The sequence below is a fragment of the Tenrec ecaudatus genome, chromosome 2 (assembly GCF_050624435.1).
Source record: "Tenrec ecaudatus isolate mTenEca1 chromosome 2, mTenEca1.hap1, whole genome shotgun sequence".
NCBI lineage: Eukaryota > Metazoa > Chordata > Mammalia > Afrosoricida > Tenrecidae > Tenrec > Tenrec ecaudatus.
The window spans coordinates 100,607,853-100,635,279 of NC_134531.1; the positions used below are offsets into that span (position 1 = coordinate 100,607,853).

General features: G+C 39.3%; 1 protein-coding gene across 1 annotated transcript; it reads left to right on the plus strand.

The window, feature by feature from the left end:
• The first annotated feature begins 1,723 nt into the window (after nucleotides 1–1,723).
• Nucleotides 1,724–22,782, plus strand: FAM174A (family with sequence similarity 174 member A). The gene is made up of 2 exons (XM_075541312.1): nucleotides 1,724–2,329; nucleotides 22,644–22,782. The coding sequence occupies exons 1-2, from the start codon at nucleotides 1,917–1,919 to the stop codon at nucleotides 22,780–22,782; spliced, it is 552 nt and encodes a 183-aa protein (XP_075397427.1). The 5' UTR covers nucleotides 1,724–1,916.
• The last annotated feature ends 4,645 nt before the right edge of the window (nucleotides 22,783–27,427 follow it).

Genomic DNA, 27,427 nt, shown 5'->3' on the forward strand with positions numbered 1-27,427 from the left:
ATTGGAAAACACATATTTCTGATGGTCTTAAGAATTGAGACACCGCTCCTCTAGCCATCTCCACATGGGTTCCCCCACATAGATACGAGTACCCAGTGTGAAGACTGTTACCCATGCTACACCATGTTTCAAGACAAATAAACAAATAGTTCACAATATATAATTACATATTGTTTTGCGACGAAACACTATGCTTTAATTATGTTCTATTTGTAACAGTGAAAATACATTCTGCATATCAGATGTTTTCATTATGATTCATAACAGTAGCAAAATTACAGTGATGAAGTAACAATGAAAATAATTTTATGGTTAGGGGTAACCACAACATGAGGAACTGTATGAAAGGATCGCGACATTAGGAAGGTTGAGAACCACTGCTCTAGGGGAATAAGAAGCCTTGCCTTGATTTCCAACTGCTGACCTTGTGGATTGAAGACCAATGTGTAAACACTATGCTACCAGAGCTCGTCTATCTAATGATAATAGTATCATTAATGTAGTCAATGGTATATATTTAAAATACTAATGAGAAAAAAATAAGTAAAATCACATGGAAAGGTTTATCTCTACAAATTAATAAAACAGGTGATAAATCACAAATTGATCATTTCATCATATTCAAAACCCTTAGACTACAAAACTTAAGGTATATAATACAAAAGCAATGAATATGAAAACAAATAGCAACTATATCAATAGCTTTTAAGAAAAAGTTTTACCAATAAACCCACATTGCCCATTTAAAGCAACCCCAAATAAATACACACTTGAAATCCAATTAGCTCACAGTCCATAACTTTGGGAAGCCATCCTTGGCTTCTGTTGATTAGAAGTGTTTCCGTTTTTGTCCAAAGACTACTTCAGGATCCCTCAAACTTTTTAAACAGGGGCCAGTTCACGGTCCCTCAGACCGTTGGAGGGCCGGACTACAGTTTAAAAAAAATATGAACAAATTCCTATGCACACTGGACTAGTCGGCTACTAAGCAGGACAGGCAGAGGCGGCAAAAACACCTGGCGGCCGAAGAAAGGTCCTCGCATGTGGCCGCCGTAGTTTGAGGGCCCCTGACTCAGTAATAAATGTGTCTAAGGTTTAACACTCTTCAAGTTAGTTACATACAAAATGGGGAAGAAAGTAAAATACATTGTATGACATTGTTGTGATTCCCAGCATGTCTATTTATTGATGCTATGATGTTTTCCCAAGACAATCTGAAATCCATGTATCCTAAGTCAAGAGACTTCCTGGAAACTAAAGCAGAGGGGAAAATATTCAGACGCACGGTTAGAACGAGAGCCTCCTGTTGGAAGTATGTTTAGAATGTGCTGGGTTCCCCAATGGGCTTTTCCCTTGTTCAATTTTAGTTACGCTACTTGCTCTTTGAACTTTTTGAAAATGTCTTCCTATTTTCCCTCCTTGGATCATGAATTGACTGTCCGGCACCAGGGAATTCAAAATATGAGCTTCCTAGCTTTGGTAGCTTTCTCATGAAAAGGTGGTGCACAATTGACATCATACTTTTCTCTACTTTTCATTTGTGACCCGTTCCACTTACCAAAGCAGCCTTTGACGATGAAAAAACGAGGCGAGCATACACCCTCCCTAATAACCAGGGGTCCAGTTAATCAAGCCAATCCCGCGCAACCGAGTCCCCGCGCCCCTGACATCACCGGGCGCGCCCTGCCCCATCGCTTAGCAACCGCAAGCGTCCCTAGCAGCGGGGGCTGCCGGGACGTACGAACTTCCGGTTCTGCCGGCAGCCGCCGCCGCTCCCGCCTGGAACACCTGCCGTCTTCGCGGCGGCGCGCCGGGATTCGGTCGCCTCTTCCCGGCCTTCGCCGCGCCCATGGTCCGTCCGGGAACGGGAGCCGCGGGCCCGGCGGCGCTCGCGTGCTGAGAGCGCTCCGGGGACGATGAGGGCCCCCCACGGCTGCAGCGTGCCCCGCTTTCCGCCGCCGCTGGCGCTGCTGCTGCTGCTGCTGCTGCTGCCCACCTCGCTGCCCGGGCCGGCGGCCGTGCAGCTGCTGGCGGCGGAGGGGGCCCCGGGCCCCGGACCGCCGCATCCCGCGCGCCTCACCCTGCCGCCGGCCTCCCCGCCTGCGGAGGCCGCGAGGCCGCGGGGTGCCGAGGGCGGCAATGGCAGCACTCCCCGGGGCGGCCTGGCGGCGGAGGGCCCGGAAGGGGAGGCCGGCGGAGGAGGCGCGGCAGGCGGCGGCCTGGCCGTGAGCCCCAACCCCGGCGACAAGCCCTTGACCCAGCGGGCCCTGACCGTGCTGATGGTGGTGAGCGGCGCCGTGCTGGTGTATTTCGTGGTCAGGACTGTCAGGTGAGGCCGGGTCTCCACTGGGCTTCTGGTCGCCTCCCGGCGCCCTCCCGATCGCGTCCTGGGCCGGCGCTTTTCCCTGGGGCCCACAGTGGCCCCGTTTGTCGCCCGCACCAGGGCATCTGCTCGGGGCGGAACGGAAGCTTGGACGGATAGCTCTGCAGCAAAGGTGGAGTTCTGTGTTAGCGTGCAAGTGGTTGCTCCCTGTCGTGTCGACATTGAGTTCACTTCCGTATCTGTCCACACTGAACCATAACCATGAACAGGAAGTAAGGTGGTATCCCCTTCAGTTTCAACCTCTACTTTATGATACTTCTCCCTTTGTTGTTGTGTACCAAACTTTAAATTCTGCCCTTTAGAAATATTTTAAGGGCAGGATTCCCTTAAAAATTTTATTTTAAGGATGCCTTTTGAATCTGCCTTATAAACCCTTGCACAGTGCTTCCACTTAATAGGAAACACCATTTCAATGGATTAGTAGTAATGTAGATATGTCTTATTACAGGTATTTCATTGATAACATTTTGAAAAGGAAGCTCTCTTACTCAGCAGCTGTATTTTTTAGCATTGGATCTTATCTGTAATCTAAATAATTAGGTTATACAACATAAACTGGCCTTTTTTTTTTAAACCTAGAAAAGCAACAGTTTTTGTCTTAGGTTCAACCTCCTATTCTGCATTTCACAAAGTATTTCAAAGTATAATGTGATCAATTGCAAAGTAAGATGGGAACCTAACTGCTGATACAGTAAAGAAAAATAATTGAAGCATTGATCCTGTTTTAACATTAAAGTAAATGATCTTAGCAAACCTATGACTATAAGAGTACTTCAAAAATTTCATGGAAAGTATAATTAAATGATGAATGGAATTTTTCCACAACTTTTTTGATGCCCTTGTATATTTCACATAGGTAAATGGGTAATTTAAATGTTTCACACATATAGCCTTTCTAAAATGATTTCATCTTTAACATTTTATGCTATATAAAAGTTTAAATCTGCAATAAATTAAATTAGCTTTATAAATCTAAGTGTTCTAAAGAATGATAAATTATGGACTCATGTAACTTTCAGATTTGGAACATATATTATCACTTCAATGACACATACTGCTTTATAGTTGAAGACACTTGCCCCCGGAGGTAAAATGATTTGCCTGGCACCACATGGATTTTATCATAAGATATAATTTTATAATCAACTAATTACATTGAGATGAAAAACTCAAAAACCAAACGTACTGCCATTGAATTGTTTTGAGTTTCTGCGACTATAAATCTTTATGGGAGTAGGAAGCCTCATCTTTCTTCTGGGGAGAAGTTGGTGGTTTTGAACAGCCGACTTTGTGGTCAGCAACCCAAAGCATAATCGACTGTGCTACTGGGGCTCATTTTTCTGAACTGTATGTATGTGTGCATGTATGTGTATGTGTTTGAACACGTATATATGTCCGCACATATACATATGTGTGTGTACACACACACACACATAAGGAGCCCTAGTGGCACTGTCCATTCCGTGTTGGACTGCTAACTACAGGTGGGTGATTCAAACTCACCAGCCCCTTAAAGGCTCCTGCAAAGACCTTAGAAACCCTATATAGAATCACTATGAGTAAAGAATAGACTGGATGACAATGGGATTGGTTTTTTATATATTCATAGACATATAATATATACTAGGGAGCTTCAAAAATTACTGAAATTTTTTTTCAGAAGCATATTGAAACCCCCCCTTTTGTGTAAATGCTACAGATTCCCAAACTTATTTGGCCTACTGTACCCTTTTCAGGGAAAACAAAATTACTCCATGCCCCTGTAATAATTAAAAGCTTTTATATTATCACCTGTAGTCTGGGATAAAGTGTAGGTATCTACTTTTGAAGCCCCCCTGGATCGTTCCAGCACCCCTAGGGAGCTGTATCACTCACTTTGGGGAACAATGGTAAACATACGTATACATTATAACAAGGTGCATATGTCCAATCTTTCATTAAGCAAATGACCGTTCTTTTAATTAAGCAAACTATAATGTTGAAAATACAATTTCATAAATAAAAAATTTTAAATGTTATTTATATTTAATCACCCTTAATCTTTAGCAAGTACATAAAGAATTTTGTAAATCCTTTAGTGATATTTTACTAGTATACTATAATTGATATGTTCCCTTGTTACTCAGATAAAACATGTTACAACATTAATCATATCAATCATACTATAATATCCCAACAATGTAAGATTTGTTTTTAAATCTGCGAATGTTGGGTGCAAGCAGTGGATCCCAACTACTAATGCCATTGCTGACAGAGTAGAACTGCCCCATCGATTGTTTTCTTGGCTGTAATGTTATGTGGACGCCAATCACCTTGGGCAGCTACTGGGTAGATTCAAACCATCCACCTTTTGGCTGGCTGCTGAGCATTTAAAGGCGGGGCCGCTGTTGTTTTTGTTAGGTGCCCTCATGAGAAGGAAACTCCGCCTGGTCCTGTGCCATCTGCACAATGGGTGCTACATTTGAGTCTGTCTTGTTGAGGACCTGCCTCTCTCTCATAGCCCCCACTTTACCAAGCAGGATGTCCTTCTCTGACAACATATCCAAAGTACATGAGATGAAGTCTCACGAGTCGTTCCCCCCAGGAGCAGTCAGGCTGAACTTCCAAGACAGATAGGTGTGTCCTTTTGGAAGTTTGTGTTACTTTCAGTACTCTTTTCCAGCCCCACAATTCAAATGCATCAATTTTCATTTGGTCTTCCTTATTGGGTCATTCAGTGTCCATCTTTCACATGCATATGAGGTGACTGAAATACCATGGCTTAGTTGAGGCCCAACTCTGCCTTTAAAGTAGCATGGTTGCTTTTCAACACTTTAAAGAGGTCATTTGTAGCAGATAGACCTAATTCAGTTTGTCCTTTGATCCCTTGACTACTTCTGTGAGCATTGATTGTGAATCCATGCACAGCAAAATCCTTGGCAACTTCATTCTTTCTCCATTCTTCATGATGTTGCCTACTAGTTCAGTAAAGAGCATTTTTGTGTTCTTTATATTTTTTAATCCATAATAAAGTCTGCAATCTGATCTTCAGCCCATTAATGACTCCAGTTTTCCTCACTTTCAGCAGACAAGCTTGTGCCAGTAGGCCTTTTAAATGGGTTTGTTGGGACCCCCTTTTCTGAGGACTTACATAGAAGCCAAGTCTTAGTATCAGAAAGAGGCAAGAAATGAGGTAAGCTACTGAGACAATTTTCTTATCCATGAAAAAGGATAGGCTTGCAGGATTAGACTGGTTCTTTGTTTTGCAAACTATACATTTACATTATCTGATAACTATTTTCTAATATTTAATATATATTAAAGTTATTTAACTTTGAAATTTCTTCTTACGGAAGTCAATATTACCACGAATGGAAAACCAACATCACCTATCCTAAATAGCTGGTCTGCAAACTGCAGCATAAGCCAGTGGTGCTTACTGTGTGGACCAGGGAATCCTGAGGAAAAGAGGTCTCATAGTCCTCTTCAGGAGATCTATAGTCATTGGTAGCATTTTTATATTCCATTAACCTTTAATAAATTGTACCTTGTGGAGTCTTGGTATAATATATATTTTAAAAATTCCTAGTTTCTGAAACCAAACTCACAGCCATCGAATCAATGCTTACTCATAGTGACCCTGTAAGACAGAACAGACCTACGCTCGTGAGTTTCTTAAACTGTAATTCTTTAGAGGAGTGAAAATCCCTACCTTTCTCCCTTTGAGTGGGTGGTGGTTTCGAACTGCTGACCTTGCGGATTGCAGCCTAATGCATAACCACTACACCGCCAGGGCCCCTTGTAGTACCTGAGAATGTCGTTAAAATGTTTCTCCATTTTCCAAGTTTATATCTCTGAGAAACTGGATTATTTTCATAGTCTTCAACCAGATAACACTTTGCAGAGTGCATGATGAAGCAGATATGAAATCTACCTGTTTTCTATTGTGCCAAACAGTACAGGGATACCAAAATTTATAAAATGCCCTCCACATTTATTTCTTTTTATTATAGTTATTTTTCTGTGGTGTCCAGGAAGTGCAATGATTAAGCATTTGGCTGCTAAGTGAAAGGTTGGCAGTTGAAAACTCCCTGGCCCCTCTGTGAAAGAATGACAAGGCTGTCAGCCTCCATAAACACCATCGTCTAGGAGACCTTGGGAGGCACTTTGACTCCATAGCATGAGGTTGCTCTGAGTCAAAATCAACTCGATGGCACCTAACAATTCCTAAACTATTGTCAGCATATAATGGATCATCTTTCTATTAAATCATTGATAAATATTCAGTTTATCTTCAGCTTCACTAATATGTATTGATAGCACAAACAATCCACATAAAACAATCCTCCATTTTGAAATGTAAAGGAATCTCAAGATGTGATGAGTTCATTTAGCTCAGCATGTCCTGTGTGAAAGGGGGACTTAGAAAATGTCTGGGGAGGTCTGGGAGACATTTTAACACCAAACTAAGACATTCTTTTTGATATAAGAAAAGATTATAAGAAAATTAAAATGAAAAAAAAATTTTTCACTTTATAACAGTGCTTTCTCATTGCTCTCTGTAGAATTTGTATAGATACCCAATTATGTTAGACAGGGTTCTCTCGAGAAACAAAGCCAGGACACATGATTTTATACATATTTATATAGATAGATATATACAACATAAGCAATAAATAGCTAATTAGTCTATAGAGCAGTACAAATGACAGTGCAACTCACTTCCCTGAGACAGCTAATACCCTGGCAGTCCTTCAAGTCTTGAGGGCCGCTGGGGCACGTCAAGGAAGCAGACAACTGAGTCCTCTGTAGAGCAATTCAGGCAATCCAGACACAGGCAGCAAACAGCAAGGCAAGTCACCAACAGTCAGCCAGATGACAGGTCCAACAGTCCCCAGCTCAAGCGATGTATACTTCTATAGCATGGGGAAGCAGGTGTGAAGAAACCTCAAACTACAGCAACACAGTCCACAGGTTTGGTGTCCCACAGGTAGTGTAGCTCGCAAGTAAAGGCAGAAAACCAGCTAAGGCAGCCATACACTGGTCCGATCATTAAAGAGCAGTAGATAAGAAGAGGCTCGCCAAGCCATTTATCTCTGTGTCCTTCAATTAATTCCGCATGTGTTCATTGTCCAGGTTGGCACAGTAAACCTAACTATCACGCCCAGCATTCCCTGGAGTATATTTCTTTTACTTTGGAGAATCAGGAACCAAATGTTGAGCTTTTGGGGTTATGCCTTCTTTTTCTTCCTTGACCTTGCTCACTTTCTAATCTTGTATAAAACTGACTACTGACTTAGATTTTCTATTTTCCTTACAACATTTACTTTTGATACTTGGAAAGTTACAGTATTTTTTTCCATCAAATTATCTTGGGTGACTCCGTAACAAGAATTAGTAGCAAAATTCTGAGCTATGACTAATAAAAGCTGTGTTCTTTAAACAGCAACTAGGACCTTCATGTAGTCCAAAGCCTACTATTACTCAGCTACCTAATATCAAAATCCCTAGACAGTGGGGATGCAGTTGTCAGCAAAATAGAAATATTTTACCTGTATGGCACCTCTAGACTGAAAAAGCAGCAAGACCTTAATGAAATCATCACATTGATAATAAGGAGCTCCAAGTATGCTATGAGAAGGTATTAAAGTTTAAGTCCTTCTAATACTTAGTACAAAACTAAACTAAGAAACTCACTGCCATCAAGTTGATTCTGACTCACAGTGACCCTACAGGTAGAACTGCCCCGGTGGGTTTCCATATACTGTAACTCTTTATGGGAGTACAAAACCTTATCTATGTCTCTAATATAGAATTACACAGCAAATATCAAATTAATTTTAGTAATTAGTTTTGGAGGTATAGTAGGTTATATGTTTGGCTACTAACCACAAGATCTGTTATATAAAACCCATGAGAACCTTCATGGGGGAAAGATGACGGTATCTACTTCAGTAAATAGAGTCTTGGAAATCCAAAAGGGTAGTTCTACTCTGTCCTGCAGGGTTACTATGAGTTGGACTTAATGACAATAGGTTTTTGTTTTGTTTTTAATATGCTACAAAATTAAATTAGGCTTTGTAATGGAAGCGCTAATTTTGAAACTTATCACATTGTTTTTAGCTGCCTCTGATTTGAACCTGCCTCTTGACGAGTTAGTCTAGGTTGAATAGAGAAACAAATCTAGGGAGACTTATGTGTATACGAAAGAGCTTTATATAAAGAGTAATTGTACATTAAGAAAACAGTTCAGTCCAGATCAAGTCCATAAGTGTAGCATTAGCCCATATGTCCAAACTAGTCCATAAATTCATCTTTTAGACTCATGCAGCCATGCAATAATGCTGAATGGAGGAAGATCACAGGCCAGTTGGGTGGAAGGTCTTGTGGATCCAGTGGCCATAGAAGCATCTCATGCTGGCAGGGGTCTCCACGTGGCTCCTCCAGCTTCCAGGGCTCTGACTGCATCAGCATAGCTCCACCTGGCTCATTGTCAGGAATGTCTCACAGGGAATGGGCTAGTGTCTCACTTCTAAGGAGCTGTTTATCTCCTTAGTGCCTCCAAATGAGGTCATCAAGCTGTGACCTGGTTGACAGGCTACACTCTACCCCTTCACTCTTAAGTCTCAAATTGACAACAGATTATGTCAGTGTAGAACTATGTCAGAATAGAAGTGTTCAAGTGTTCAAGTAGATCATCAGGCCTTCGTTCTGAGACACATCTAGATGGATTTGAACAATCAACCTTTTCATTAACAGCAAGCTGCTTAACACTTTTATGTCCTCTGGGATTTACATCATCACAGTAGTTTACAGTTATTGTTACCACTGTTTAAATATAATAAGTAGGAACTTTATATACATTTTCCCATTTAATTCTTGTCACAACCTTTGAAGAAGATACTATGAGTCTTTGTACAGATGAGGCTACACAAAGTTAATTTGCCAAGGGGCACGCATACAGAACCCAGCAGAATTACATTCAAATCCAGTTCTGCTTAAGCTGACTCAACATAAGTAACCACTGGTGATTCTCTTGTGAATCCTTAGAGTAACTAATATAAAGTAATATTATAATTTAACATTAATTTAAATTAATAGTGATGGCTAGCTTATTTATGGAAGATCATTGAAGTGACTATTGTCCACATTCCTTTGTGACTAAAACAAATGATTTTTGTTCAATGTTCAAACAAGTTTCAGTACTTTAGAAATAAATCAGTCTTAGTGTTTATTGATCATATCTATGTTAGACTGAAATAATTTAAAATTCTACCTCAACCCCTGCTTCCCTCTTGATTAAATATTCTATTCATTTGCTAGAATCAGGGAATGTTGCTATTTCTAGCAGCTTCCATTAATCTGATCATACGTATTTCTGCCCCAGCTTTTCTCGGAGCAAGTTATTAATGAATTCTGAGTGCGGGGTTGATAATGATGTCTCTTCCATCTGGTTATGTAAGAGGAATCTCAGTTAGGAATTTATCTTCGTATTCTCCCAGAAGACATATGGCTCAGCACTACTTGTATAATCTTAAGACATTAGCACAAATCTCTCCATTTAGGTTGGATAATGCCAAGAAAATAAATGTTTAGGTACAGAAAATAGTAGTAATTATTTTATTAGGCTTTTCAATAGCAATGCTCTTCAGGTACATCCTTTTATGAGTACATTACTGCTCTTATAAATTACCATTGCTTAAACAAATGAAGCATCTCTGGCCGTTTCTAAATACCAAACTGAATAGCCTGTAGTGGGATGGGTCATTTTTATATGGCCTTTCTAGACATGGTCTTTGACCTACCAAGAAGATTAGACAATTTGGTAAATAATGCAAATAAGGTATATGATACTTTGCAGGGTTGAAACCTGGCAAAACAGACTTATCCAATACAGTGTGTCATTTGGTCTCTTGACTATTGCTTCCCTGAGCCTTGATTGTGCATCCAAGGAAAATAAAATGTTTGATAAGTGTCGAATTTTTTTCCATTTATCATGATGTTAGCTACTGATTCAATTGTGTGGATCTTGGTTTTCTGCACATTGAGTTGCAATCTGTACTGAAGACTGATCTTTTATCTTCATTAGCAAGTGCTTCAGGATATTTAACTCTTTCTGTAATTGCTGATGTCCAGGGGAAGTTCATTCATCTTAGCATTTTATATGAGGAAGCTTCTAAAATTCCAAGGGAAAAGTTTTTTCCGCAAGCATGATTGTGGTGTCCTAGTTCATATGCGCTCAGCTCTATTTGAAACAGAATGGGCTCAAACATGTTTCAGCGATAGGCGGACAGCTGCAGAGAAGTTCTCTCACTCGCTCGCCCGGCTTGGCTTAGTCTTGTCAGGATGCCTTCAGAAGGAAGAGCCATTCAAAGGAGCGGCTGCGGAGAGGATTTGCTGGGTCGGTTAAATTCAAGGCAGAGAGGTCAGTCAGCTCAGAAGGTTATGATGGCTTTGTGGGGACTTCAAAAGGGTAATCATGGTGGAGTTTCTCGAAGGATCCAAGATTATTACAGGGTTTTTTTTTGTTGTTGTTTTTAATGAAAAGGCTTTAAAAATTGAAAACATATTTTTGAAAAAAGATCAGAAAAAATTCACACATGAATTTTTTTCTTTAATAACAATGCACTTGTTCATTCTTTGAGAGTAGCAAGGGCTATTCTCTGAGAAGCTCATTGTAAAACCTCACCCCTGTTAACCTACAGCCCTCCTCTGTACCCTTTTTAGACTTCTTTTTGTTCTCCAAATTCAAGGACACCACACCTGCCGCTCTTGATAGGGTGTGCACCTAAGTGCAGAATTTTCAAGGGTGGTTTAGAGAGGTGGAATCACCACCTTCAGAGTATGCACCAAATGGAGAATGGGTAGAAATAATAAGAATAGCTTTAACTTTTTAAAAATTTAATGTTTCCTATGGTTTTATAGTAATACTTTTTGACTCATATTTTTATGTTTATGCTACCATTATAACTATTTTATAAACTAACTATTTTTATTTCTTTTATTGGGCATATTAGAAGCAGTTTGAAATCATATAGACTTATACATAGTTTTTATAATCTATTGAAAAACAAAGCAAAAAACTCACTGCCATCAAGCTAATGCCCACTCAGCATCACCCAATAGGATAGGGTAGAACTGCCCTGTGAATTTCTGAGACGGAAACTCTTAATGGGAGTAGACAGTTCCATCTTTCTCCCTTACACATTACAGTAAATATTAGTAACATTATCTTACCATATCCTCATTTAGGTAAATTGGAAATTTTGCTGATCTTAGAATCAATATGGGAAGCTAAGTATTTTAATTGGTACATTGTAAGATAATCTGAGGTAACAAACAGTCTGAATCTCAATAGTTTATTCTAATAGAAGTGCATTTCTCCTTTATGAAATTTAGTTACTTTTCAGGGCTATTCTCCAGGACAGTTTTCCTCAGTGGTGATTTAGTAGTTTATTCTGCTTTACCCTTGAGGTTTTACCATTTTCATGGAAGACCACCAGTTTTCCTGGTTTGGTGAGATAGAAGGACTGGAGAATGAACAGGAAATTTTGATTGCCTCAGCCTGGAAATGTTACTCCTGTTACTACTACTCCTGACTGTCAAGTTGACTTAGACTCATAACTATCTATTAAATAGTATAGAACTGCCCCCAGGGGATTTCCACAGCTATAACCTCTATTGAGGCAGATTGCCACATCTTTCAACTATAGAGCAGGTGTTGGGTTTGAATTACCACACAATTACTTAACCATTGAGCCAAAAGCTAAGTATAAAGGCTTTCTTAGGGAAGCCTTCCTTGACATATCCAGCTGGGTTGTGGCCCTCCACTGCTATCTTCTGTGGCACCCAGGCACATTTCTTTAAAGTACTTAGCCAAGGTATGCCGGATGTTATTTTTCTTCCCTACTGCATCATCAGTTCCACGGAAGCAAGAGCTGTATCTGTCGCTCACTAATATACTCAGAGTACACAGAGACTGGCAGAAAGTAGATGTTAAGTATTGGTTGATCAAAAATAAACGAATTGAATATATGGATTCACTCCCCTCCCCTCCTGATGTAACTAGGATATCTGAAATTTTACATGCAAATCATCACCACTGGAATAGGGAAACTTAAAAGAAAGTAGTCTCCAAAAATATACCGGAGGTAGGGGAGCTCGCTAATTTTAAAATCATAGCATAGATCTCTAGTGGTGAATTAATAGGTTAGAACAAAAAAGCACTTGATCATGTAAATGCAATCACTTAAGGATCTCTAAGATTCTAATTTAATTTGTTCCAATACAGCATAGGCAATTCTTACCCACTATTCAAGTGAGGATCACTAATATTCAGTTCATAGCCTGTGCTGAGGAGTTTCATTTTTATATTTTAGGTGTGTAAAATTATCATAATGTAGCCCATGAATATCCATGTACACTCTCAAAATAATTGAAATGTGATCGTTTCAAAAGACAAACTGGCTTAAAAATATTTTGTGTGTGTCTTTCAACTGCTCAGCATTCCAATGGAGCCTATGATAGAGCTATTCCTGCTTAGAACAACACGAGAGGAGTCCTGGTGGAGCTGTTGGGTGGTGTTCTGCGTATCGAAAGACCAGCAGTTCAAATCCACCAGCTGTAGCATGAGGGAAAGTAGAGGCTGGGTATGCTCTGGAAAAGATTAACAGACACAGAAATACTGCATAGGGTCACTATGAGTTGGAATGGAATTGATGGCAGTGGATTTGATATTTGGGTTTTTATACAGGATAAAATGAGTTAATTCTACTCATCTCTGATGTCTCAAGATCATTGTGATTATTCCACTTTGAGGTAAAGCAGTAGTGCCTTCAGAGGTTTTTCAGATATTTGTGTTAGGCTGGTTTGACTAGAAAACAAATTCAGTGACACTCGTGTAAGAGAGAGCTTTAGATCAAGAAGTACTTATATATCAAGCAAACATCTCAGCTCAGTCCAGATAATGTGGCTCTAATAGCTAAAGTCCCTAGCTGCCACCAAACAACCTTTCCCGGAATGGGTCTCAGAAGAAGGGAGGGGGCAGAGGGATACTGATAGGATTTACCTGTGAGAAATTGTGAATACGATTCTCTAAAATGCCACCATCCTGCTGTTTATAAAAGGAGCTCTCTGAGAAGCAGGAAGAGGGAATCTCATTAAAGGAAGAGCCCGGGGTGGAGTGCGTCCTCTGATCAGATAATGCATACCCATATCCTTGCACAGAGAACCCCTTGGATCCAGGTAACAGTTATAACATCAGAGAAGCAGCAGCAGAACCAGGGGCCAGAGCAAAGAGCAGAGTGGCGACCTTCCTGACCCATGGGGCAAGTAAAGCTGAGCGCTTCTGGACAGGAGGCTGCCTTGCAGAGCAGGGTGCCTCTGGGCGCTAACTAGGGGAAGTGGAGCTGGCTGACCCACAGAAGTGGAGCTAAGCAGCTTCTGGCCAAGGCTCACTAGAGTAGGGTGCCACCAGGAACTTAATGTAGGAAGTTGGGCTTGCTGACAGACACATGGAGTTGAAGTTGAATGTCCTCGGGTTGAGGCTTACCGCAGTGATGTGCGCATGTGGGCATTTCTTAGCAGACCTGAAAGAACTTTGTAACGTGCTGAAGAACTACTGAACCCTGAGCATGTCTCGATGGCATTGTTGTTTTTGTTGTTAATTGTCATAGAGTTGGTTCTGACTCAAAGCGACCCAACCAACAGCAGAAGGAACAATTGCCTGGACCTGAGCCATCCTCCCCATTCTTGAGCCCATTGTTGCAGCCACTGGACAGTCCCGCTTACCAAGGGTCTTCCTCTTTTTCCATGCCCCTCCATTTTACCCATCACTATGCCCCTCTCCAGTGACTGGTCGCTCCTGAAACCTTGCCATCCTTGTTTCTAAAGAGCACTCTGGCTGTACTGTCAAGGCAGGTCTGCCCATTTTTTGTTTGTTTGTTTTTGCAAGTCCAGCTTAAGCATTATAATATTTCTTCTTTAATAAATTCTTTAATCATGAATTAAGTCTGTGAGTTCTGTGTAGCCATTGTAACGGCTATTAGAATTTAAAGGAGTAAATAGAGAGCACTGTGGTCCACTAGCACAAGGTGGCTCTATCTACTTACTGGGATTCTGACACTTATAAAGAGGTCACATTCGAACAATGCCAAGACATGCTATTCACAAGATCTGCCATGTCTGCTCTTCCTAGTCTTACCTAAGGATAGTTTGTTCCTATTATAAATTCCTCCTAATGGACAGCAGTGGTCAAGTATTTGCCTACCATGTAAGATTAGGCTGTATTTCTTCTTTGAGCCACAGTTGATATGCTATGGGAGTGGACACTTCACTATGCCACCGTTACGAACTCTAGTCTAGACTGTGACCTATAAAGTGGCCTACTTGACAAAGATAAACTGCTCAGATTATCTATTTTAAAAAGTTAATACAGGAGAAAATGACATATAGAACGGTTGAAAGTTAAATAAATCATGGAAAAAACGCAAGTAATGGGGGGGGGTACCTGAATTTTTCCCGTTATGTATTGAATTTCATTTTTTAAAAACAACCTTAAACATTTCAAAATACTCTCCATTACATTTATTAAACTTGTAAAATCTGCAATTCCATTCTTGGAAACATTTTTTTCAAACTCATCTGCTTGAATGGCTGACAGCACCTCCCTCATTTTGTTCTTCACTTCTCTGTCATCAATTGCTGTCCTTTCATTCACAGAAACAAAAACAGATAAGCAAAGATCGAGGTCAGGTGAGTAAGGTGTGTGGGGCAAGAGAGGCATTTTGTTTTGCCAAAAACTGGCACACTGTAGGTTTCCGGCCATGTGAGCAGGTGCATTGTCGTGGTGGCAAAACCAATCCCCCGTCTGCCACAACTCAGGCCTTTTTTGTCGCACACTGTTCTGCAATCTTTTCAGAACCTCTAAATAGAAAGCTTGATTAACAGTCTGACCTGGTGGAACAAACTCCAAATGCACACGATCACCCTCACATCAAAAAGACAAATGAGCATCGTCTTGATTTTTGATTTCACTCGATGAGCTTTTTGGGGGGGATGGGGAGGCGACATGACAATGGCATCTTCCACTGGGTTTATTGATGTTTGCTTTCAGGGTTGTAAGAATAGCACTGTGTCTCCTCATAAGTAATGACCTTGGGGAAAGTCTGGGTCACTTCGGAGCTGTTCTTTCGAAGCACAGCATGTTTCCACGAGAAGCTCTTTTTCCTGCTCAGTCAGAACCTGAGGCACAAATTTTGCAGTGACCCTTCTCATTCCCAAATCTTCCATGAAAATTCACCAAACTGAGCTCCAAGACAGTCCAAAGAACTCCCCCATCTCTTCAATGTCCGTTGTTGCCCTTCTGGCACAAGTGGACGAGTTTTGTCAACTTTTTTTGTCCGTTCAGGAAACTGATGAAAGTCCAGAACAAGGTTTGCTGTCAGTCCAGAACAAGGTTTGCTGTCACCTTTATAAGAAACAAGGAAACCATTCGTACTTTTGAGTTTTCCCCATAGCGCTGTCCTTGTAAGCTGTGTTTAACATCACAATTTCTGCAGGATTCCCCCACCCCTACCCCATTGAAACAAAACTTCACAGCTCTTAAATTGGCCATCACAAAAATTGATATCCAAGCAACACTGAGGAGACAGAACGTTCCCATGTAGCGCCACTGGGTGCACTAACTTGGAGTAAGTTGCTGGATGCTCGCCTAGTAGGAAAAATGCTTACTTCAAAAGCTCTGCCCAGTGAAGCTCTTTTCCAGTTTTTTTGGGGGGCGGGCGAGGGTTGTGGGGGGTAACCCCTCATATAGTAGGGCCAGTGATCATAAAAACCCATGCCAATTACAACTCCCAGCAAGCCTATAAGACAAAGTGGAGCTCCACAAGAGGATTTCCAAGGCTGTGTGTGATCTATACCGGTCTCCTTATCTTTCCCACATGGAATCCTGTGCGTTCTAACAGCCATATGCTTATCATGGAGGTGTGTTTGATCTCTGACTTGTGGCAGTTGACTTTTGGCTTCTTGGGAGATGGATTTTCTTGGTCCCTTATAAATCCAAAGGAAGTTGTATATGGCCCTCATGTCATTGTCACAAGTATAATGTTTAAAATTTATGAAAATGCATGGGTAAATAAAGCACATCAACTAATTGCAAGATCATTATTTTTTTGCTTATTTTATATCTGAATGAGAATTTATTTTATTATTTTTAAGATGCAAGTTTAGCCCAACTACACAATAAGGCTATGAATATAATGAATTAACATTTCCATAATGCATTCAGAAATATAAAAAGAATTCAAAAAGTAGAATTGGAAACTCTTATTTCTGCAGGATATTGGCACTTTGCAGCTTTGTGATCGTTGGTGGCTTCCTTTGTATGTTAGCCGTCACTGTGCGTTTTGGCTGAGTGGATCCTAATCCATAGCAGCCCTATCGGACAGAGTAGTGCTGCATCCCAGGCTTTCTACGGTTACAGTTCTCATGGAAGCAGACTGGTACAGCTGCTTCTCCTGGAGTGGCTCGTGGGTATAAACAATAGCTCTCACTCCAAAAACCCAAACTCACTTCCCTGAAGTAGCTTCAGACATACAACGACACTAGACTAGATAAGCCCTGCCTCTGGGTTCAAAGACGAAATCTTTCTGGGAGTAGAAATCTCAACTTTCCCCTGGGAGCAGATGGTAGATTCACAAAGCTCATCTTGCAGCTGGTGCTCATAACTGACCGCACGCCTCCAGGAGTCCTTACAGACAGGACTAGTGTTCACCACATCTGGAACACATTCACACACGCGTCCACTCACTCACCTCCCTGCCCCATGTCGATGCTGTTATTATTTACAGACAGGCTGGTTGCAACTCAGTGTGATCCTATGTACCACAGAATGAATCCCTTCCTGAGCCTGTACCAGGCTCAAAGTTCAAAATTGTTATGTTGGATTCCACAGTTGCCATCAGTGTGTCAACCCATCTCCTCCATGGTCACCCGCTTTTTCCCAGACACATTGAAATAGTATAGGCTGACGACTAGTTGTGGTCAAAGGACCTAGAGGCGGCTTCCTTTCTACAGCCCTCTTTATCCTTAGCTAAGACCTTAAACATGAATAGGCACTAACGCAGCAGTATTGTGGGGGCAGGGGAAAGTTGGAATAGGCACTAACGCAGCAGTATTGTGGGGGCAGGGGAAAGTTGGAGCTATTAGATTGCACAGAGTGGACTAGAGTGTGGAGTGAAGAGCAAGATGCAAGCAGAGAAGAAAGTATGAACAATACCTTATTGATTTTTTTGGAGGCCATGTAACAGCTTAATTCATGCTAGGAACAATAGGAAACCACTATAGATGAAAGAGGCTAGCGGATAAAAGATAGAGGTAAACAATTAAGCTAGATTCATAAACAAGGCAAGAGATAATTATTAACAATGGTATATTGTAAATTAATGAATTTCAGGGCGGGCTTCGCAGGAAGCACAATCTATAGGACTTTGTACCTGAGGCCACAGTGGAAGTACTCTGGTCATAGCTCCCTTCAAGAGAACCTGCTACAGGACCCATTGGTGATTGACAGCTTCTAGCTTGCCTTCTCTCTCCCCTTCCCTTTTATTCATAGGCCCTTTCCCTTTAAAAAAAATCTTGAATCACTTAATGGTGTTTGCTTTGAGAAGAGTCAAGATAATATTTGATAGACTATGTTACAGAAAAGGAAAATGAAGAGAAATTAAAAAGATTTTCACTATATGGCATGAATCCAGTTAGGTCAGATTGCCTGGTAAAAACCTAACAGCTAAAGTAGCATAGTGGCTCTTTGAATTTTATTCTCTGGGTCCCAAGGGTTACGCCATTGGTTCAAACCCCTCAGCCATTCTTCAGAAGAATGATGAGACTCTGTTCCTGTAAAGATTGACATTCTCAAAACCCCTACATAGGATCATTATGAATCACAATCAGCTTTTGGCAGTGGGTTGGTAGGTATATTGCAATGTTAAGAAATAAGTCTCAAAATCATTCTTGGTAACTCACCATTTTTGTTAAAAATAGGATAAAAAAAGTGTTGTACTCTCTGCTTTATCAGAAAGTGTGATGTCGTACATGAAGGACTGGTACCTCTTGATTGCATGTCCAAAGTATGTGAGACAGTCTTTCCATCATTGCTTCTGAAAAGCTACACTTCCTCTAAGACATAGGAGTTTTCTTTTCTGAGAGTTGAGAGAATATTCAAATATCCTAGGGGAGAAAGTTATGTATGTATGTATATATTATGTATGTATATATATGGATTTATTCCAAGTAAACGTGTAAACATTTCTGTGATCAGAGCATGGCTGCATACAAGCTTGACTATGGGCAACCTTGCTCAGTAACGCATATACATGTGTATGTGCATAGTTGTTAGTTGCTGTCAAGTCGTGGTGACTTGTTGTAAGCCAGTGTGCACAAAGTAGAGCTACTGTGGGTTTCCAAAGGAGAGCTCCAGGACTATCTTCTCAGATAGCTGTGCGGGGATGTTTAATGACGAACTTTGTACCTAGTAGTCAAGTGCTTAATGTTTTGCCCCAATACATGTGTGCTTGTTCATATGCACACATATACACAGACATACCTTGCAGTGATATATATTCCCCACTCTGGGTTTGATTGTTCTGTAGGAGAAATTAAGGAATGATATTACTAATACGATTTCCTACTTCATACATACCTTATACATGTTCAGTTAAAAGAAAAGGAGACAGGAAGCAGGTGAGCACAGCCAGTTACATTGATCAGTTTTCTTCCTTTCACAGAGTGGTAAAATGAAATGGACTTTGATTCTGTTGTGTTTATTTTATGTGGCATCATACATTTTTACATAAAATTTTATCAGGCTTACTTTAGTAGTTTGATTTTTTTTTTTACAATAGCTTATACATGCTATCCAAACAGAAATAGTTCTTGCCAACCTGTGGGTAATAGAACTTTGAGGAAATCTCTATCGGTATTAAGACAAATATTTGAATAATAATAAAATTTAAATACTTAGAAGGATCTGGTGAGAGTCAGATTGCATATGCAATATGATAGTGAATTTAACTCAAAATAATAAATCTAAAAATCTCTCCTTTTACCTCTGAAGTTTCCACACTTATCTCTTGTAGATAGAGTTGTTATTTTTTTATGTTCCCCAGGAGCAAAACAAGTATGTTTTATGATTGCACTAACCAGTTACTAGCCCTGGCAGCACAGTGAAGTTACGTCTTGGCTGCTAACTGCAAATTTGGCAGTTCAAAACCACTAGTTATTCCTCAGGAGCAGGATGAGGCTTTCTACTTCAATAGCGTTACAGTCTGAGAACCCCACAGGAGTAGTTTTATCCTGCCCTATAGGGTCGCTATGAGTCAGAATTGACTCAAAAGTAGCCAGAGCTGAGTAAAATTATTTTCATAAGTGTAAATGTGATTTGGCAAATGGTGACCCACGGACCACTTCCCATACATTGACTTGTTTTAGTAAAGACTGAGAACTAAAAAAAGGGTGTGTGTGTGTGCTTATTTTAATATTTTTAAAAAGAAAGAAGTAGAGGTAGAATGTAAAGCAAAGTCTATATGTGGAACAGAAAGCTTAAAATATTTGCAATCAGATCCTATAAACCTCTGGCAAGGAATGCTTATGTGTATGTGTTTATGCGTGTACCTTTTTTGGTACACAATCGAACAATTTAGGCATGTAATTAAGTTTTATTATAAAAGCATACTCTAGTTTATACTTCAAACTACCACCAATCTAGCTTTCTCATTGTTGATTTTTACATTTGTAGCTTTACATACTATAACTGTTACCAGTTGCATTGTTTATTTGTTTGTTTTTTGATAGATAAAGCCAGTGATTGGTGAAATTTGGGGGGTGGTTATCCAGACTTCATGACATTTTATAAATTTTGATTATGGAAACCAAGTACTTCATAATTAGAAGTTAACACAGTGCCTGACACATAGTATGGCAGATATTTACTGAATTTATGTATGTATGTCTAGGGCACTGAGTTTTCCAGACAGCAGTTGCTGAAGATGTTTGCTCTTTACAGTCGGTGCTTATACGCAAAAAACTCACTACCATCGATCAATCAATTCCAACTCTTTCACTGTCAGCAATGGGTCTTACATCAACCCAAACATGCTCTTCCATTTAGGAGCATTCAAAACCAACGTCACTGTCTCTAAAAGAGTCGCTCTATCCAATTTTAGTAACAGTTCCTAGGAAGCTGACAGTACTGGTCTACAAACTGAAACAACTCATTTACACTATGCCTCCTGGTTTCAGTAGTTCCTTTGTTTCCCCTCTTCTCCTGGACTACTTTCTTGGTGACCAGTGAGTGTAGGGTATTCCCTGTTGTTTTAACACTATTGTTTCTTTCTGAGTCACCCTTGAGACCACAGGTCATAACTTTGACATAACTGGTACAAGACTTGAATCAGTGCTGCAGTTCATCCCTACATTGCAGCTGCTGTTAATAGAAACCCTTTCCTTATCACTCCACATTTCCATTTGCATCCAGTGAGCCAATTCTTCAGGAGTTAGATGCACACCCACCCATTGGGAAATGGATTGCAACCTAACTGTGGCTTTAATGGGTCTTCTTTGTCTCATCCAGAAACCAAAGGCTTCTCATTTTCCCTATTCATTCTGCTTTCCCCAAACTACCTCTTACAGTGAGTCAGAGCTGTCGCAGCAAGTACTGCCAATCTGACACCGACTGTGGTAATCATTTCTTTTGTAAGAATTAATACCAGACTACTTCCAAGGAGTTGGAGATTGAAGATGCCCCACATATTCCAACTCTTCCAAGTACTCTGCTCAATTATCTCCCCACTCTTCTTGAGTATATTGCAGCACTGCATTACTGGGTTCTGCTACTTGCTGCAGTGTTACAAGGAAACTCATAAAATTTTGAGGAAATGTCCAATATTAGACAGAGCTAAGTCAAAAGCAGGGTCCAGAGCTAGAAGCCAAAATGTCCCAAATCCAGAGTAGGTCTTTTTACTTCTACTAAAGCTCAGTCAGGAAATAGCAGTGTAGCTTTCCAGATAAGGGAGTGAATGAATGTGGTAATGTTTGACAGAACCAGTGTATATCCAAGGAAAAAAGTGTGGCCTGGTTCATGCTCTGTGCTAAGGTAAAATCTTAAAGATGTCATGAAGGAAACCAAAATTGTGGCTTGATTCATACCCTTTACTATCAAAGATCTCAATCCCATTCTGTCCTGTTTGTTAGCAGAGAATACCCTTTAAATGGGACTATAGTCACAGACATTGAAAGTCCAGAATTAATAGTATCACATAAAGAATATGACTAAAGGGCCATATTAATCATCCATCACTCAATTCATAGTATACCAATTGGGCTCTTGATAAATCCCCAAGTAAACATTTACCTGTTTTAAATGGCAATTTGAATAAATGATTTGACAAAAAAAACAGCAAGGTATTTGAGAGAGATACTGGGGAAGGCTTCGAGTCCTGAAACCTTTCCTATGCACAAGTGACGGCAGTGACTGCCCAGCAGTTTGCAATCATCCCACCCTCCAATTCAGTTCTCATAACAACATCACACGGTGGTTTAAAAACATTTCTGGTTCCCATCTTCAAAGCTTCCTATTTATTATGTCTTGCTGTTGGTCTCTAAGATTTTCATCTTAATAGGAATCTACGTAATGTTTACTTTTCTGATCCAGGAAACTGAACTTCTAGAACCACTGGTGTAGTGTACTGGATTTTAGCACACAGGATCATTTCTAAACGTTTAACAAAGTGTTAATGCCTAATGTCCATTCTTGGGGATTCTCATTGTATTAATGTGAAGGTATAGCCTGAGCATAGAACTTTTTAAACTATTCCAGATGGTTCTGATGCACAACCAGAGTTTGGAACCACTGGTCTAGCATGGGAATATCTTAGTGCATTTCTTTGAAGGAAAGAGTACCTAATCCTACGTGTAGATGGGAGGTAGGTGGGCAAAAGGCAAAGATTAAGTAAAAATTTGTTACTTTTAAGACTTAAAGGATTATCAATATCATGGGTTGTCCGAGGGAGTGAAAGTTTCACACAGAAGAAATAATAACATACAAACATGTTTCTTCATGATTTATAAGTAATCCTAAACAGTAAATTGATTCCTGAAATCCAACTTTGATATCAGTTGCCTCTTGTGTCAAAGGTAAATAAATATATCCCCTAAGTACTTTATTTTTAATTTCAAAATGAATATAAATGTATAATATATTAAAATTTATTTTTTGATTTAATAGAATGAGAAGAAGAAACCGAAAGACAAGAAGATATGGCGTTTTGGACACTAACATAGAAAACATGGAGTTGACACCTTTAGAACAAGATGATGAAGATGATAACAACACGTTGTTTGATGCCAACCACCCTCGAAGGTAAGTGTTCATTTATTTAATTCTGTGAATTAAGATATACACCCTTAATGTAAATTGAAGAGAGAAATTGAAGGTTTACTTAGCAGGGTTTTTATTACAACAATCAGTTCTGTTTAATGAAATTATTTCTGTTATCCAGCCCATGGCTTATGTTCACATTTATTTTGCTTAGTTAGTCATGAACAGGATGTCATCCTCAGTAATTACTGAATATCTAGTCGCAGAATTTTGTCCTCTTAACTAGAATGATAGTAAAATGCAAGAACTATACAATGGAGTACCATTAATAAAAAAAAACAAACAAAAAAATGTAAAAAAGCTAAGCCAGGCAGAGCTTCCATAGTATATATTTTTCCTGCTAGGAGAGCATCGAGCAGCTCGCTCTGAGTTAGTGCACCCAGTGGCGTCACCTGGGAAGGTTTTTTCTGGTCAAAGTGAATTTTTTTGTAAAAGCAATTTTGCTCGAACCTTGTTTTTTGTGATGACTGATTGAAGAGAATAGCATGCGGCTGTGAAATGTTGTTTCCTGCTCAGGAAAAATGCCACAGAAACTGTTATGTTGAACACAGCTTACACAGACAGTGTTATGGGAAAAATTCAAGTGTATGAGTGGTTTTCTTGTATTAAAAAAAGTGAAATGTCAGTTGCTGACAAACCTCGCTCTGGACTTCCATCAACTTCCCAAACAGATGAAAATGTCAACTCGTAGCTCATTTGGAGTTCATTGCATCAGGTCAGATGGTTAATCAAGTTTTCTATTTAGAGATTCTGAAAAAATAGCATAACAGTATCCAACAAAAAAGACTTGATTTGTGGTAGACGAGAGCTGGTTTTTCTACCACAATAATGCATCTGCTCACACAGCCATCTCAGCATGCCAATTTGGGGCAAAAATCTCTCTTGCTCCCCACACCTTACTCACCTGACCTCACTCCATGCTACTTCATTTTGTTTCCAAGAATGCAGAGGGACATGATAGGACAGCAATTTAATGACATAAAAGAGGTGAAGAAAAAACGAGGTTGTTGTTGTCAGCCATCCAAACAGATGAGTGTGAAAAATGTTTCCAAGAATGGAATCGCAGATTTGACAAATGGATTAAGTGTAATGGAGAGAACTTTGAAGGTGATGAGGTTATTTTGTAAAAAAAAAAAATATATATATATATGTATGTATATATATAGCTTTGGGGGGGAATCTGGAATTTTGGGGGTTACCTCCTATATATGTTTTTGAAATATTTAGTATCTATGTGTGAAATTTTTAATGAACTTGAGTTTCTTTTGTAGTCTGTAATCTAGGTTTTAGTTTGATTATTCTAGCTGTGTACAATGAGTGACAGAATTGTAGGGCCAACTGCACAAATCATGACATTTAACTGTAATATTTAAGTTTATATTTGCTGCTACTGAATGTCAGGATCTTTACTAAGAGGTTTGGATAAATTAACTAGATAGGGAATTGGTGGCAGGACAAACTAGATAAGGAAAGAAATGTCAGAGTGGAAGGGGTTTCTTAGGTGAAGGAAAACTAACTAGAGCACAGGTATAAATGAAAAGACTCTGGAAATCTTATAACTAAGGGGAGGACAAAAAAATCCACATAAAAAAAAGACGGTTTAAACAATATAAGAATCTCATCAAGATGTTAAATGCAAAAAAAAAAAAAAAAAAAGAAGAAGAAGGAAAGAGAACTGCCAGGGCAAGTGCTGAATGCAGGTAGAGCCAAACACAACTCAGTGAAAGCTTTGTTTTGTACAGATTTAGTAATAAACTGAAGATATTATAAAAATAATAAAATAAACTGGTCAGTGATTCTTTTGCTCTTATGCTTTAAAAAAAGATTCTGTAACATACCTATGACTTGTACCTTGAATATTATTAGTGAAACCAATAATACTTAGACTTTTTTTCTGTAAATTCTATTTTTGGTAATATATTAGGATTATTGAGATTATCTATTTCTCTTAGTAAATATTGGTAAATTTTATTTTTTAAGAAATTTATTCAGGATACTGGTTTTTAGGAAATGTTTTGGAAAACTTAATTTTTTAAATAAGTTAACATAATAATTGTTTGTGTTCATGTGATTAACATTTAACCGACTCGATGTTGAACATATGTTACCTGGTGGCTTACAGGTTGCGCTTCTGCTCTGTAAAGATTGACAGCCTTGGAAACCCACAGGGACGGCTCTGCTCTGTACTGTAGGGTCACTCTGAGTCGTTACTGACTCCAGGGCAGTGAGTTGTTGGTCTATAGTGAATATCAGAAGCCTTTGATGCTGTTGGGTACGTATGGCCTGCTCTCTTAAAGGTCTGTGTTTCAAATCCACCAGGAGAAAGACGAGGATGTCCTGACCCCTAAAGATTTACAATCTTAAAAAAAGAACCCCATCTAGTGTTGTTATGAATTGAATTAAAATCTGCTCAATAACCATGGTGTTTTTTCTTTTTATTGAATATAGCTAGAACCCCTAGATTACATGATTCTGAAATTCTAATGATCTGTATGTACTAATCTTCCAAAAACTATTTGAAAATAGTAATTATTGCAAATAGTTTTCACATAACTTTCCCTTTTGACTGCTAAATACTTAAAATGTCTTTGAGGAGGTTTCACAAAATTCACGGAAGAATTCTGTCATCTTTTAATTCCATTTTTCCATGAACTTTATGTAGCTCCTTTATATAATTGGTATATATTACTTATGTACTTCAAATAAGAGTTGGGTTAGATCTTCAAAATTGGTACTTTTTAGAAAAAACTGTTTTACAAGTATTCAGAAGCAGCATTTCCTGTGTGATTGCTTCCATTTGAGATCAACCTCTGTACATGTGTTACCTTTCCACTTTAATGCTTATTGCTGCTCTTTGGACCTCATTGACCCCTAGAACCATGACCTCTAATAGCCTCATTAATCATTTTGAAAGCCACAGAGTAGTAGTAGCAGAGCTGAGAATTGCGGCATGTGAGATCGTCGGAGTTGTTATGAATTACTCTACCATCGATTGCCAGGATTAGGACAAACTTCCCATAATAAGGGGGGTCAGTTTTATAATTATTTTGTACCGATGTCTCTGGCAATTATGGTTAGAGTAATGATTAGTCACATACAAGTTCATTTTTGTCAACCGAAGCAAATTCAAGCCTGTTTTCTAAGAAAACCAGGAGACATAAACCTATTATAGTTTGGGGTTTCTTATTCTTTTGCTGAATTTTTTATCTTAAAAGTTTTATGACAGTAATAGCTAGTAGCCAATATATATATGTTGTACACGTTGTATTAGGGTTTGTGCCAGGCTATTTGCATATGCTATGAAAATCAAAGCAGATAAGGAAACTTAAATAACTGGGGCTTCTCTTCCTGCTATGTGTTCTCTCCTTCAATTTTTCTAATATTTATTAGTTTTTATGCCTATTAAAATGATGCATTCGAAATTATCTTCATTCTGATTTCTATACTGCCACTTTCTTTTGTTTCCAAATGGAGAAAATGACAAGTTGGAATATTGTGATGTATTGCCCACTAGGAATGCAATGTCCTATTTGTCCACAGTGATCTTTTGTTGATGCTGTCTCCATTGTGTAAGTGTTTTCTAAAATTAGTTCTTTACTATCAAATCCTATCCACAAAGTAGGAGGAAGCAAGTCATTTCTAAAGCGGTAAATGAATTTCCTTGCTTACAACATTTAACACAGCACATTTCTTGAAGTTTGCTGTCTTAGAGGAGTGTTTTCCAACCGGAGTTTTAACACCCATTTTTTGTATTGTAAGATAAAATAATTATTTATAAACTATTAAGGGTGCAGAGGGAAGGGGGGAGCGGGGAGGGAGAAGGAGGGGGAAAAAGGAAAATGAGCTGATTCCAGGAACCCAAGCAGAAGGCGAATTTTGAGAATGATGAGGGCAACGAATGTATAAGGGTGCTTTACTCAATTGATGTGTGTATGGATTGTGATAAGAGTTATATGTGCCCCAATAAAAAGATTTATTAAATTTAAAAAAGGATTGGGGATAATTATTTCCTTAGTTTCTTATATGAAAATGAATCATAGGACACCAATAATGACATTTATGATTTACACATAGCAAGGACGGACTCCATGCACGTTAAATCAGGGCTCTGGCTCCTGAGTGAGTCCCGTGATCCCGGCGATCTTCTTATGTTGGCGTTGTTCTCAGGTTTCCTGAAATGGTCATGACTGTTCCTGTAAGCACACCCAGAAGGAGAACTTTCTGTGGAATTGAGGGACTAGCTTTTTGTTTTTCTTTTAAGAATATCAATAATTTCCCAGGAAGTACTCTAATAGATATGGTTTGCCTGTGGTTTTGTTTCCTTTTGTTTTGTGTTTGTCTTTGTTGGTCATGTGATCACTCCTGAACAATATACTAGGAGGAAAATAAACTACCATGATTAGCCGTACTATTTAGGGCACTGTGAATATTGAGCAATTAATTACCATTAACTCTGTATCTAGTACTTTAAGCCCAGAGATTTATCCACCCAAATGGGGAAATTTTACAGAGAGAGTATAACATGTGAAAGCCTCAATCTGAGTGCAGAGCAGCAAACTATTTAATATGGTTCTTCTAGCCATCTGGGGACTCCTGGTGAGGTAGTAGTTGTGCATTCAACTGCTAACTAA

Bases quoted from the DNA above. Each gene is read 5' to 3' on its own strand.
- FAM174A (XM_075541312.1), top strand. From the start codon at position 1,917: ATGAGGGCCCCCCACGGCTGCAGCGTGCCCCGCTTTCCGCCGCCGCTG. The intron at 2,330-22,643 runs GTGAGGCCGGGT...TTGATTTAATAG, and splicing joins TTCGTGGTCAGGACTGTCAG to AATGAGAAGAAGAAACCGAA.